Source organism: Trichosurus vulpecula, chromosome 5, assembly GCF_011100635.1.
Source record: "Trichosurus vulpecula isolate mTriVul1 chromosome 5, mTriVul1.pri, whole genome shotgun sequence".
Lineage (NCBI taxonomy): Eukaryota > Metazoa > Chordata > Mammalia > Diprotodontia > Phalangeridae > Trichosurus > Trichosurus vulpecula.
In genome coordinates, this window is record NC_050577.1 from 210,707,646 (window position 1) to 210,723,898 (window position 16,253).

At 34.5% G+C, this 16,253-nt stretch overlaps 1 protein-coding gene across 4 annotated transcripts in view; it reads right to left on the minus strand.

Annotated features, from left to right (window-relative positions):
- Positions 1-568: 568 nt before the first annotated feature.
- Positions 569-16,253, minus strand: part of TMEM117 (transmembrane protein 117) — a 218,274-nt gene continuing 202,589 nt past the window's right edge. For all 4 annotated transcript variants that reach the window (XM_036761974.1, XM_036761976.1, XM_036761979.1 and 1 more), the window contains one exon: positions 569-3,112. In XM_036761974.1, coding sequence (XP_036617869.1) covers positions 2,457-3,112 — 656 coding nt within the window. In that variant the 3' untranslated portion in view covers positions 569-2,456. The remainder of the gene's footprint in view (positions 3,113-16,253) is intronic.

The following is a 16,253-nucleotide window of genomic DNA, read 5'->3' on the forward strand; positions in this document are numbered from 1 at the left end:
GAAGAGGAGGAGTATCTGTAACTTAAATCTCTGCCTGCCTGATCATTGATAATTGTTTATTCATTTATCTATGATAATGAGACCTGGAAACTCTATGCTAGGCAAATTCCATTCTTATTTGGCATCACCATAATAGCAAAGATAGTAACTTTCAAATTGATGTTTTTAATATAAAGGTTAAAAAAATCAGCAGAAAGCTGGTTCTAAAGGCTTGGTAAATAGCATTTTTTAAAGGTGGCTCTCAAAATAATAAATAATAAGTATACAGTTCTATTATGCATGTTAAATTCAGGATATTGAAGAATAAAAGCAGATTAATCAAAAAATGGAGATGAAAATAGTTATAAGGACAAAAAATAGCACCCATATTATTCAACAAGAAATTGATCTAGCCTGATAAGTGATTTTTCTAAAGAGTATGGAACAATAATTTGTGGAACTAAATTAGAGACAAGTTGGAACTTCCTGGTTTTTAAAGTTTTTGTCTTTAGTGGATTATTTCAATATACTCTTGTGAAACTGAGGTTTCATCAGACTCCTGGAATAAACACACACAAAAGCTCCCACAGTCATTTATGGGAATTTATTTATTCATGTGCAAAGTTTTATTTTCAAAAGAAAAATAAAAAAGACAGGAAAAGTCACTAAAACCTTTGTTTCTTCCAGCATCTGTCTTTTCTCTCTGCTGCAAAGTCTTTTATTGCATTATTTTTGAAGGAATTCATTATCTCAGGGTTGTCATCTGTTTTCTCATTTTCACAAACAGGAAATACATTTACAGTAGGTGTTACAAATGTTGTGGGCTTCACAATTGAACCTTTTTTCCTTGGCATTGTAGAGTTACACATAAGGGATGACATTGTACCAAGTAGCAATTATAATTAATGAATAGAGATTGTACCATTCTTATAAGAAGTGACTTATGTTGGGTTAATATTTATTGGCTTTTATATCTGTATTTTATTTGTTAGTCTGCCAATAAAATTAAAATCAACATGCTTCTCTGCAGTCCAATTATCAAAGCTACCTACTGCGTAGAGTTGAGAAGGTAACAAAGATATCTTCACGGAACATTATAGACCCGAAAAACCATTATTATGGCATTGGCTACATCAGTTTCCTGATCAGATCTCCAGTGCTGGTCAAAACAATTTTATTAAAGAAAAAAATAGAACTGTTATATACTTCATTAGATATCACAAATTAGATGTCCCACACAAATATTAAATGCAATATATCCAAAAATAAATTCAATATATTCTTCCTTTGCCTTTCTCCTCTTCCCAACTTTCCTACTACTGAGTAGGACATCATCATCCTCCAAGTTACCCAAGCTCAAAACCTAGCTGTGATCCTTGACTTTTCATTCTCTTTCACTTCCCATATCTAATTTGTTGCCAAGTCCTGTCAATTCTACCTCCACAACATCTCTTTTATATATCCCTTTATCTCCTTTGATACTAACACCTCTCTGACATGAGTTCTAGTTACCATATTTTTTAATTATTGCAATAGCCTTTGAGTTTGTCTCCCTCTCTCAGGTTTCTCCCCACTCCAGTCCATCCTCTCACTTGGCTGTCAAAAAGTATAGGTATGATCACATCATCCCTAGTCAATAAATTCCAATAGATCCTTATTGACACTAGGATTGATTTAAAATCCTGTTTAGTATTCAAAGTCAACTTGGGCCCTTCCTACTTTACCTATCCCACATAATCTGAGATAAAGTGATAGAGGCTTCTTTGCTATTTCTTGTTTAGAACCTCCCATTTCACCCAGCTCCAGGCATTTTCACTGGCTATTCCCCATGCCTGAAATTATCTCCCCTCCTATCAACATCTCCTGGCCTTTCTAATTTCCTTCAAGTCCCAGCTAATATCCCATCTCCTTACAGGAGCCTTCCTGATCCCCTTTAATCCTCAGTGCCTTCCTTCTGTTAATTATCTCTAACTTGTCCTGTATATTTGTTTGTTCATAGTTGCTTGCATATTGTCTCCCACATTAGACCATGAGCTCCTTGAAAGCAGAGAGTGCTTTTTACTCTTCTTTGTATCTCTGTTGCTTAGCACAGTGCCTGGAACATAGTAGGCACTTAATGTATGCTTGTTGACTTACTGACAGTTAAAAAGTTTGATGTCTCAAGGCACCACTATGGTAGAACTTTATACTTTTGAATAACCACCTAGTAGTTTACTACTCTGTAAAGTCAACATGGCAATAATTAGCTTGTGCAATTGTGAGAAGCAATCTCTAGAGGACTGTTGGATACATAGGAGGCACATTATCATAATACAAATAGAAAATAATGAGTTCTAGAAAGAGCATGTTGAGCACCTTTGTGGCCTAGGTTATATTTCTCCATCTAATGCTACATACACCTTATGTACAAAAGGACAGAGTGATCCTTAAAGGTATATTCTTGTGTGCATTTCTTTGCCTTCTGGGATAGGGTGGCATCACTGGATTGATTTTGTGGGTGTACATTCAGTCATCACATGTTCTGGGTTTGGTTCTGTTGTGCCACATGGGTCATTCAAGTGCAAGTTCAAGTTTTCTGAAGTCAAGTGGGAGGAATTGTAGATAATTTCATTGAAATCTGACTTGATGTAGACTACAGGTGAATTATTCAAGGGATACTCAACTGAGGCTTGGGTATTTTCTCGAGTCATTCCCATATCTTTGCTGTGCTCTGAAGGTGATTTCCTTTTCATTCGTGTGTAACTTTTATCTTGGTTCTCCATGCCTTGTTCATTTTTCAAAAATCGCCCAAAGAACCAGATGAAAAAACCAAACCACACAAAAGCTATCAAGCTTGGAACAAAAGCCAAACATTTAACATCAAGACTTGCTCCTATGTATCTGCTATGCAAGAACATATCTCCCTCTGCATATGTTCTATTGGTCTGAGGGTTAGTGTTATTAGATCTCCATTCCCAAGATAGCTTGGTTCTGTTTAAATCCTTTAAGCTTTCTGCATCCTTCACAGTATAAATCTTTTGTCCAGGGCCAATATACTGCCCATATTCATGTGGCTTATAAAATATTTGGTTCTTCCACATATTAAGGTCCAAAATCAGGACGAGGAAAATGATGCCATAGTTAAACCATTTACCTGTTCAAAAAAAAGTCTGAATTAATAAAAGAATCACAAAATATATTCTAGAATCACAGAGTTAAAGGGAAATTCAGAGGTCATCTAATTCATATTGTACCAGAAGGGGAATCCTCTCCACCACATTGTTAACAAGTAGTCATTCAAAGTCCCCTCACTGATATCCAGTGATATAAAACTATTTCCCATCCATTCCATACTGCTGAGAAATCTTGAAGATCATGGCATGTACAAATTAGCAGATTGATGAGAAGTCATTCCATACTTAGTGATGGAAAACTTGGGCAACATTCCCTTTAAACAAATATTCCCAGAGGATAATAGGGCTTATTGCAAAGGCAATCTACTATAATCATTTATTGCTAATATGTAAATAATTCAGACTCCCTGAAGAGTGAGCTGAGATGAATAATTGATGAGAATAATCATTCATTACAGCAGACCCTAAGCCAGAGGCTACTAGGCACTTGGAGACACAACAGATAGGCTTCTGGGCCTGGAGTTAGAAAGACCTGTGTTCAAATCTGGCCTCAGACATTTACTAGCTATACAACTAAGCCACACAACCTCTGTTTGCCTCAGTTTCCTCAACTTTGAAATAAAATAATAAAAGCACCTACCTTACAGGGTTGTTATGGAGATCAAATGAGATAATATTTGTTTCCTCAACTATAAAATAGGGATAATAAAAGCATCTACCTTGAAGCGTTGTTATGAGGAAATAAGAGAATATTTGTGAAGCACTTAGCATACTGCCTGGTACATAGTAGGCACTATATAAATATTTGTTTTCTTCCCTTCTCTTCTCCTCAACCCCTAATAACCAGTAATACAAAGTCTGCTTGACTCATTTCAAGCAACAATTTAAAAGTAAGAAGACTTTGCATATTGCACCTTAAGCACTTTTAGGTAGCCTGAACCCTCTACAAACTCAAGTTTAGGAAGGCAGGACTATTGATGAGGATTATAATTTGTACCATTCATTAGCACTGGCACAGGAAAGATAGGTGAGCAGGTCTCTTTTCTCTATTTTGTTGATGAAACTGTTCAGGGATATACATATTCCACTTAGGACTGCTTTGTCTGCATCTCAATGGTTTTGCTATTTCCTAAGTGATCATTTTCTCTGATAAAATTATCTTTTGTTTTTATGATTTATTCTTTGACTCACACTTTAGGATAATATTAGGATTCTTTAGGATCATTTTTAAGATGAGAGTTTCCATTTAAATTTCAATCCAGAATTTCTTAAAATTGTCTTTATTAATTATCATTTTTCTTCTATTACAGGAATAAAAGATTGCTTAGTATTTTGGCTTTTCTATAATTGTTTATGAGGTTTTTAATCCAGTAATAGTTTGTGTAGAGGTTCCATGCAACAGTACACATATTTATGATTACCATTCAACAACTGGAAGACATTGAAGAAGTTTATACCCAACTTTTCTAAAATTCTATTCATTCTCTTAACTTTTCTACTGTTTATATTTGTGCTAAAATTGTCTAGGTCTGAAAGGGGTATATTGAAGTCTCTCAAAATTATTCTTTTACAATCTATTTTTCCTTGTACCCCAGTTAACTTTTTCTTTAAGTATTTAGATGCAATGCCATTCAGTGATCTATTTATGTTTGTGTGTGTGTATAATCTGTGTATATATAAATTAGCATTTTACTGTGACTTTTGCATGGCATTTTTGATGCCACTAAACATAATGTAGTTTACCCATTTATCTCTTTTAATCAAGTCTATTTTTATTATAGCCTTGTCAGAGAGTGATTGCTATTCCTGCCCTTTTAAAAATTCATCTGAGGCATAATAGATTGTACCCTTCTTCTTCTAGGATACTCTATGTAGATCATTTATGTTTCAAGTGTGTTTACTGTATATAATATTTTTTGCATTCCATTTTCTAATCCATTTCATGTGTGAGTTCATGAGTTTAACACATTTCAAGTTGTTTGTTATATTTTTATTTCGAGCACATTCTAATATAGTACAGAAAACAAATTCTCTTTATTCACACACACACACACACACACATACACACCATTCCCTCAGAGGGTGGGGGAGACAATGGGAACAATAGTAGTAATGTAAAATTTTTGTGGTTTGATCCAAGACCCAGATCAACCCTCTATAGTTAAAATGTATTTTGCTTGTCATTGTTTCTTTCCGTCCTTTCTCTACTCTCCCTCTTAAATTATTTTTTCCATTCTTTCTATCCTTATTTCCATTTTAAATTTAATGTGTTTCTATACTAAATTTTTTGTATGTGTCTGTGGTTGTGTGATTTGTGTAATCTACTTTCCCTTGCCCAGTTCATGTGAGTGTGGTTCTTGAGATGTGCAATCTTACTACCTCCACTTCCATGTTTATATCATATAGGACATGGAATGAATATCCTTGAAAACTCTGGGGAAAACTCCTAATGGTACTCCTCAAGGAAGAAGGACAAAAGTGAATGTTCTCCCCAGTGTGTGCAAGAAAGAAAACAAAACAATACCTATGACCTACATTGTCTACTAGAAAGGACGCAACAACCAACAAATAACTTTAACACCATAATAGAAGAGAATTGCTTGAAACTTGTAAATATGGAAAATGAAATGCCAGGTGAAAAAATTCATACTTTGCCTCCAGGAAAAGAACTGCCTCCAGTTTCTGTGCCAAGAAAAACTCAAATAAGGTTACAAAGAATTATACACAACTGAAAAACTGCTAAACAATAAGAGTTTCCCTGCATTCCAAACATTCCTAATGCAAAAGGTCACAGCTGTGTAGAAACTTTGTAGTTCAAACACAGGAGTCAAGAGAAACATAAAAAGGTAAACATAGGGCAAGATAAATTTCTACACCCCATTGCCTGTGTATCTTATTTTCCTGTTGCATGCAAAAACATTTTTGTTTGTTTTTGAATGGAAAGAGATAGGAAGAGGAATACATAGGGAAGGAGGTGAAGAAGGAAAGGAAGGTTATGAAAAATTAGCTCACATAACCAGAGAGTATAAGTAGAAATCTATACAAACATGGAGAAGGGGGTAGAGAGGAATAGCTGACCCTTGAACCTCACTCTCGTCTGAACCAAAGGAGGGAAGAATACATACAAATAGTTGGATGCAAAATCAAATACTCAACAGGAAAATAGGAGGGAAAAGGGAGAAAGGAGCAGGAAGAATTAAAGGAAGGGTAAATTAAAGGAAAACAAAACAAACTCTAAGGATGTACAAAAATGTTGATAGGTCATTTCAAGGTAGCAAAAGAATGGGAATATGAGGGAGCATCCATAAATTGGAATGTTTCAACAATGTTTCAACAAGTTATATCTAAATTTGAAGGAATACTATTATGCTATAAAAACAATTAAGGGAATTGCACCACAGAAGTTTGAAAGAATTAAGAACTCTGATTAATGTTGTTAGCAATCACCATTCCACAGCACTAATTATGAAACATGTTATGAAATATGTTACCTATTTCCTGATAGTGACAAGAAGGACCAAGGGTGAACAATAAGTCATATTTTTTGGACATGATTAATATGTAAATTTGTTTTGCCTCACTATACATGTTTATAACAGGGGTTTTATTAATTTATCCTCAGTCTGGGGCTTGGATTGAGAAGGAAAGAATGAGGATTTTCGCTAACTGAAAAAAGCATATATATTTAAAACTTAAAGGAGGCAAGGTTCTTAGCTGGGAGAGACATGGGAGGGGAAAGTGCAGGAGACTTAAGGAAGAAAGAGATTTGTAATATGTTGTGTGGGGAGTCAGGGTATCGATTTGAGAGTCATAAAACTACTGCGTTGCTGTAATGAGGGTCCAATTGAAGTTGGATAACATGTTTTTGTAATGTACACAAGCAGCACAATTGTTTGAATTCCTCTACTTCTGTTCAGTAGCATGAGAGTAAGAATGGAAGAAACATTTTGGGTGTAATATAGGGTTAAAGTTTAGTAACAAATAAACAGTTATAGGAATAGATGTGGAGGGCTTACAGATTTTTTATGGATGACTGAGACAGAGAGAGAAAAGGTATGATAGCTAATTATGGTCAGATAGAGAAATATCAGAATTTCTGATTAAAGAAATTAAACAGTTGTGGATAATGATATCTATCATATGACCATCCATATATGTGGCTTACATAAAATGAAAAAGGAGTACATGACATGACCAACAAGGTAGAAGACTGGACACATTCTCCAATCCTCATGTCTCTCCAGTATCTCCAAACTAAGAATTATAGAAAAGAGATAAAGCAATTTCAGCTATCTCCATAAAACAAGATTTCAAAAACCCTAATAACATAACAAATTAATGAATTAATAGCTGAGAAGGCCAATCCCTAATCTAGCAGAGCTGCATAAATCAACCCAATGGCTAGCAACAGAATTCACAGAAAGAACTGAGAAAAAAAAGAGAACTGGAGTAGCACACCAACCATGTGTGTGGATCCACCAGGCCTGAAGGAAAGGAGAATGGCATCCAGATGTGACCAGATCACTTAGGACAGAGGTTGAGGCTGATGGAAATTGGGAACATGGGACAAGTAATTGGGAACATGGGACATGGAAGTGGGAGTAGGCTGAGGTGACTTTGAAGCCCATACCTCAAGGAAACTGCCATCAAAGAGGAAGGAGTAAGAAATTGAATTTGGTAGAAAAAAAACACAAACTGAAATTACCAAAGATCTCAGGAGGAATATAATTCAGTTAAAGAACTTGAGCAGAAGCAGATAAACCAACAGGGAAGATATTATTAAAAGAAGGAAATGTGGCCTTGAGATCATCTGAATTAGAACATAGAATGACAGCAGGATATTCCTGAATAGTTACAGAGAGAAATGAAAATTGTAAAAGCAGAGATTATGGCCTTCACAGTAGAAATAATCAGTAGAACAAAAAATTAAGAACAAACTTTAATACACAGAGTAAAACCTTATCAAAGAAATAAACATGAGAATGATGGATTGGGGATGCAAATGCTTAGAAGTGAAAGACAACATGGAAGAAGAGAAGAAAGAAGCAATAATTATAAAAAAACATAATCTTGATAGAAGCAAAAATATTGATCTTGAAAACGTAGAACAGAGACAACATAAGGATCATAGGTCTTCCAGAAAAAAGTGTGATCAGTAAAAGAGAAAAACAAAGACTTAAATTCCAAAACACAAGAAATACTTCTTGAAAATTGTCCTGCATACAATTGCAAAAATCCATAAATCACTTCCAGGAAAAAATCCTACATGAAAAAATACAAGACACATAGTGGTTAAATTTAATATTTCCAATGATAAATAACAAATTTTACAAATGACTAGCAGAAAAACCTTCAAATACAAAGTAAACTTGAATATCACAAAACTTCTGAATCCACATGAAATTGCAGGAGGAATAATGAAAATAATGAAAAGCAAAGGTGCTAATGTAATCCAAGGTGACATACAGTGCAAATCTAAGAATCTATGAATGAAAAAGATGGTTGTTCATTAACAAGAGTCAGAAGCAACTCTACAAAGAAAATCATACAGGAAGAAATTATTTGCTGTGCCCATACCCTAGATAACAAAAACATAATAATAGATTTATTTGTTATCTATAATAGCAACCAAAGAAAAATTATGAAACAAATTACCCCAGAAGAAAAGAAAAATTAATCTAAAAAGAGAAGACATCTATAAAGTTAACAAAACGATAAAATAATAGAGATGTCATTATTATATTTCTTTCTCAAGTAAACAAGGAGACAAGGATGAAAGCAGAAATCAAATAGTAGAAATGATGGTAGTGAAACAGGCCAGAAACATAATGTACTAAGCCTCATGACACTGAATCTATAGGTGAATCAGTATTTTGTCTTGCTTTGTTTTGTTTTGCTTTTATGGGACTAAACTGCAGAATTGGAAGGCATATAAAACGGGGAAAGGGAAGGATGAAAATACCCTTTAATCAAGTCGATAGCTAACAATGAAAGGATAATAATTCCAAAAATCTCTCAGGAAGACGAGGGTCTACAGAATAATGGGTGAAGAGGCAAGGGAAGGAGTTGAAACAGGGAGAAGGAAAGAGGAAATGGTGGGAGGAAATCAAACTAAATAATACTTCCATGTTGGAAGAGAAATAGTCTATAATGGGAGATAGTGACCTTACAATGGGCATAATATGCAGGGATAATGCTGTATGAGGAGAAGAGGAATCAGAGCTCCCAGGGCATCCAGAAAAGCAGGAGGGCATGGACCCACCCAGGAAATATCATTGCAAATGGAAAAAAAGATCATGGAAGGGCAAGGGGTAGTAATTAACATAGGAAAATTCCTGCAATGGGGCAATATTACCATTCTATAGGAGCTGATACTTCCATGAGTGAAGTACAATAGAAAAAGAAGGCCGGGGAGCAAGATATACAACGTAATAATATAGAATAGAGAAACTGTTTAAATAGGGAACCCAAAATAATACTTTAGAAGCTTTAATTCCATGAGGAATACAGAGATCAAGGAAAGAATAAATATAAAGAATAAAAATCTAGAATAAATAGAAAATGAAGAGGAATAATGAAGACAATGAAGGAAAGAAATCTTTTAAAGAAAATAACATAGAAAATAAAATTTAAAACTAACAAGCAAAAGTTCAAGGGAGAAGAGGAGAGGAGATTTTACTTGATTAACTAATGGAGAGAAGATACTAGGGGAATCAATAGAAAACTGGATAAGGAAGGAAAGAAAGACTTCACAACAATTAAAGCAAAACTCCAAAATTAAGGGAGGAGATGAAAAACAAGAGTCAGGGTATTGAGTGTGAGGGAAAGAGAGCCAGTGGAAATCAGGTTGGTTTAAAATAGATTATGTTAAAATAACTGAAGAAACAAAGTACTATGTTTATAGAGGAAGAGGAAAAAAACTTCAGGAAAAAGCTAGTATTAGAGATGAATGAAGGAAAATAGACTTAATTTTGATAGCTTCAATATGAATGGATTAAAGAATTCAATAAGAGAAAAAAAGAGTGAAAGATTGGATAAAAAAAATATAGATCTCAAATCTGTTGTTAAAAAGAACCACACCTGAAAAAACAAATACACACACATAATAAAAATTAAGGGCTGGAACAAAATTTACTATGCTCTATGTAAATCCAAAAAAGTAGGAGTTGCAATCATACTTTCAGATAAGGAAAAAAAAACATTTAAAATATTAAAAGAGATAAACCAGGAAATTGCATTATTCTAAGGGAATAACAGACAACAAGTTAATATCATTATTAAATTACATCCTCCAAATTCCTTAAATCTAAATTCAAAAAGGAAAAATGAACTTAAATACAAGAGGATATATATTTATAAAACAACATAATAGTGGCAGGAGATTTTAATGTCTATCTCTTAGTTTTAGACAAATCCAACAGAAAGATAAACATGGAAAAAATATAGAAACTGAAGTGGAGCTTGTTACTTATCCCAGATCACCCAGCTAATAAGTATATGAGGCAGGATTTGAACTCAGGTATGTCTGACCTCATTAATCATGTCCTGTCCAATATACATATCATATTTTACATACATACATGTATAATAATTATTATTATTATCTTCCTCAAATTATGGTTTATACCACTTTAGCAGCTAAATAAATTATGGTATACTAAAGTGATAAAATATTAATCACCTATAAGAAACAATGAAAGAATAGTTTCAGATAAACCCTCCATGCCCAACTTCAGCCTTGGATCACTCCTACTATCTGCTGCCTTCACTTCTACATATGTGATCAAAGGTAGAGAAAATCACACAGCTGTTCTGATTGGATCCATTACAAATTTACACTACTGTCAGGATCCTCATGCTAAGATATGCTAACCCCTCTCTTTTCACTCCACTCTTTTTACTATGAGGAGACACCTTCTTCCAGAGCTAAAGCCCACCAAGAAGCTGTGCCCTGAGTTTAGTAATAACAACAATCTTTTGTGCTCACTCTTTGGATGAACTCTGCTGCAGCTAAATCACAAAAACATCAGTCCTTGAGCTCAGGCAAGCACTGGCAGGCTCAGTCAAGCCACCACTATATCTATCTCTATCTATATATCTCAAATTTTAACCTCACCCCAGCACACATGTCTAGTTTCTCTCCTCCAATGGAATAATGAATGGTTTTTTGCTTGTAACCACTGTTAGCTCTTTGGTTTTACTTCATTTTATTTTCTCAGAGTTAACAGTTAGAGTATTAACTGTCTGAACTCTTTGATATTTTTCAGAGTTAACAGTGCTTGCATAACCTCTGTGATTCTTTGGTCATTTATTTTCAGGGTTTGGCACTACACAACCTCAATTTATCTCATATCACTCATATGCTTTCATCCCTCTTTCACATGAGGAGGTAACTTTCCTCCTTACCAAGGCTAACCCTTATATTTGTACAAGTCTTCCTATTTCATCCCATAATTTTATATCCTCCAACAGACTGCCCCTCTATCATCCCCATGCCATCCTTTATTTTCAATTTCTCTTTGTCTCTTGGTTCCTCTTCTATTGCCAAAAAATATACCCACATCTGCCTCATCCTTACAAGACCCTCATTTGATCCTTTAATCCCTGCTATCATCTCTACTGCTCTTTGTGTCTAAACTCCTTGAAAAGATCACCCACAAGAGGTACCTCCTCCACTTTCTTTCCTCTCATGCTTTTCTTAAACCCTTACAATCTGGCTTCTGACTTCATCATTCCAAAGTAACCAATGATCTCTTAATTGCCAAATCCAGTGATGTTTTCTCAATCTTTATTCTCCTTGAACTCTCTGTAGACTTTGACAGTGTTGATCACTGATAATACAATATAGATGATAATTGTCAAAATGCCTATATGGTTCTGTATCACAAAATATACCACATAGATTGTAGAAGAAGTAAACCATTTATTCAGATACTAGATAACCAGATCCTATAACCAATAAGTCTACAGCATCACAGCAAAGAACCATACCATCCCCAAACCTCTCTGCCTTCCTTCTGGGGCCTTCCCAAAGAGCTCACTCACAGCCACCACATGTCTGCTCTCTCCCTCAGCTCTAACTGTCATAACTGCTCTCTCAGCATTTCCTATGACACAATTTCCTTTTCTTCTCAGCAAGCTCCTCCCACCACATGTGACTTAGGCTTCCTGTGATGTAAGCAGGTCACATGGCCTATTAATAGGTGGGAAAGATCTTCAATCTAAATTGCTATTACAGTCACTCTTGTCTCCTCCTCTTCTCTTTAGATTTTTGGGACAGCACTCTCCCCTGGTTCTCTTCCTACTTATCTGATTATTCCCTCTGAGTCTCCTTCACTGGATCCTCACGCAGATCGTTCTCACTAACCATGGGTGAGAGCTTTTAAGCCTTCTTCTCTTCTCTCTCTACTATTTCACTTAGTGATTTTATCAGCTCTCATTGCTGAAATCTACCAATTCTACCCTAACTTCTTTGCTGACTTCCAATCTCTCATCTCCAGCTGCCTTTCACATATCTCAAATTGGATGTCAAAGATGACCAAAACTGAACTCAGCTTTTCAAAAATGTTTATCTTTTTAAAAAATAATTTTTGGTGCATTTGAGTTCTAAGCTATTTCTTTCCCTCCCCCCCAAATCTGCACTAGAGATGCAGTTACACTAGCTTCCTTGCTGTTCTTATGCCATCTCTTGTCTCTGAGCATTTTTTCTGGTTCTCCCTCATGTCTAGAATGTTCTTCCTCCACATCTCTGCCTACTGGCTCCCCTGTCTTTACATTCCAACTAAAATGTAATCTTCTATAGGAAGCCTTTGACAAACCCTCTTAGTTATAGTACCTTCCTTTAAGTATGTCCTGTTTTCTTGTATATAGTTTGTACATAATCTCTTGCTTGTTTGTCTCTACCAGTAGACTGTGAGGTTCCTGAGGGCAGGAACTGTTTTTTTTTTCTTCTTTTTTGTATCCTCAGCACTTAGTACTGCCTGACACATAGCAGGTATTTTTTAAATGTTTATTGGCTGATTGTATGAACTGATACAGAGTGAAGAGGGAACTAGAACAATTTGTACAATAACATTGAAATTAACATTGAAAGACATTAAAATCTTACAGCTCTGATCAATGCATTGATTAGCAATGACTCCAGAGGACTAATGAGGAAGTCTACCACCCATCTCCTGAGAGATAATGGATCCAAGATGAACCCATACAGTTTTTGATATGGCAAATGTGTGCATTTGTTTTCTTTGACTATTCATATTTGTTACAAGGATAGCATTTTTCTTTGTCTGTGTGGAAGTGGGTGGGTGGGTTAGATATGAGAAGTAGAGCTAGTGATAGTGTTGGCGTAAAAAAAAAAGAAAAGAAACATGCATTAAAAATCCACAGAAGACAACAGAAAGATCAAAGGAAAATGCAGACCAGCAGGCCAGCTTTGAAAGTAAAATATTAGATTTATTCAATACTTTAAAAAAAATGCTAAGATTCATTATTTCATATATAATCTTTTGTTATTTTATTTTGCATATGGGAAGTGTGTGGTCTCTTTGTCTCTGTATGTCTCTGTCTCTGTCTCTCTACTCCTTATTTGTTAAAAATAAGTTAAATGGCCATGACAAAGAATCAGTTTCAGCCCTAAAATATATATTCAATATTTTGCTGAGGTCAGGAAAATGCACAGGTGGTAAGATGCCCTACTGGCAAGCTACACACTGTCCTTAAGTTTCATATAGATGCAAACTGAGGATGGAAGGAAGAAGGAGGGAGCAAGAGTTGTCAGGAGGCTACACTTCATATTGTCATTTTAATTAGATCAGTATTCATAATCTTCTAGCAAATTGGAGGAGGTAGTTCCCTCACCAAGATGGTGAATTATCTTTCATTCAGAGGAGCAAAGAGGAGGAAAAATATGATTGGATTGTATAGTTGGCTTTTTACTGATATAAGAAACAACCTCCTAACAGTACTACATTCCTGCAGTTTATGTCTTCTTCATTTAATCCCTCACATTGTTGCCTGATTCATCTTCATGACATACCACTTTGGTCACTTTTCCACTCAAAAACCTTGAGTGGCTCCCCATTGCCTAAAAAAATTCATCTCCTGAATCAAAGAGTCTTCGCAATCTGACTCCCAAATACTATCTCTCAATACTTCTCTTTCATGTACTTTCAATTTAAATTAAACCAGAATGATATGTTGTTTTTCTTCTCATTCCATTTAAATTCGACCATGTTTTTTCTCACTCTATTCCCATGCCTGGAATATATTTTCTCCATTGAAGTCCATGAATCCCTCCTTTGTAGTTATCATATCCTCCTTTCCATAATGGTAATTGTATACATTCCTGTATCCCTGAACAAAATCCAATTCCAATGCCTTATTTTAATGTGGATGTGATCCTGGTCTCTTACATTCTATGTCAATATAATTATAAATTTACATTATACATTTTGCAGATAATATGATGATATATTTGGACAATCCCAAAGATTCAACTAAAAAGTTAATTGAAAAAATTAATAATTTAGTAGTAGGATATGAAGTAAATCGACATAAATTGTCAGCATTCCTACATATCACAAATAAAATAGCTTAGAAATCAAATGCACCAAAAATTATTTTTAAAAAGATAAACATTTTTGAAAAGCTGAGTTCAATTTTGGTCATGTTGGACATCCAATTTGAGATATGTGAATAATTATAATTATATATATATATGTATACACACATATATAATCAGATTACACCAAGCAACTGACTGAGTCTACTTCCTAGGGATAAATTTAGCTAAGTATAAGCCATAGGCTGGACACTTAATGATAAATTTTGTCCCTGGAAACCCATGTTATAAAAAAATATACAAAATAGGCCCCAGTTCTGTTTAAAGAAAAACATGTCAAAGGTTTATCAACTATACAGCAGCCTTAAGTGAATTTCATGATTTTTTTTCAAGAACAGAGTTAAGAGGTACTAGACCTGAAGAGCAACTGGTGTATAATTTATTTTTAAATAATTATTTTTTAAAATTTTGGTGGTAAAACAAGCATTTCTGTAACATAGTTTAAAAAAAGATGATTTCACATGAAACTGCAAATTTACTATGTACAACTTGCTATTCCTCTTAAATACACAACACTATCATGGAAATTTCCTTTTCTTTACTGTTTTTTCTTACCTCTCCCTCACCCCCTGCCTCACTATCATTAGACACAAATAGGCATATCTATATATACATATACATATGTATATGTATATATGTATATTTAAAATTATTCTATACATACTTCTATTTATCTGTACTTTCTCTATATGCAGATAGCATCTTCCTTAATGTGTACTTTGTAGTTAATTTGGGTATTTATGTTAGTCAAAATAACTTATTTGCTCAGTCATTCTTCAAACAATATTGCTGTTACTATATACAATGCTCTCTTCGTTCTGCTCATTTTACTCTTCATTATTTTGTGCAAGTCTTTCCATGTTTTTCTAAGATCATTGAGCTCATCATTTCTTATAGCACACCAGTAGCATATCATCACAAGCTGTTCAGGCATTCCTCAATTGACAGGCAACTCTGCAATTTCCAGTTCTTTGCCACCACAAAGATAGCTGCTATAAATATTTTAGAAGATATAAGTTCTTCTCCTTTTTCCCTAATCATCTTTGGAAATATACCCACTAGTGCTAATGTTGGGTCAAAAGGCATAGGCAGTTTAATAACTCTTTAGGCATAATTCCAGACTGCACTCCAAAATGGTTCAATCAGTTCACAATTCCACCAACAATGAATTAGTGTCCCAATTTTTCCACATCCCCTCCAACATTTGTCACTTTCCCCTTCAATTATTTTAGCCATTCTGAAAGGTATAAAATGATATCCCAAGGTTGTTTAAATTTTCATTTCTCTAATCAATAATTATTTAGAGCATTTTATATGACTATAAATTGTTTGATTTCTTCAATAGAAAACTGCCTGTCCAAATGCTTTGACCATTGATCAATTAGGGAGTGACTTCCATTCTTATAGATTTGTCAAAGTTCTTTATATATTTGAGGTATGAGACCTTTATCTGAGAAACTGTCTATAATTTTTTTTCTCAAATTTTCTGCTTTCCTTCTGATCTTGGCTACATTTGTTTTATTTGTACAAAATCCTTTTTA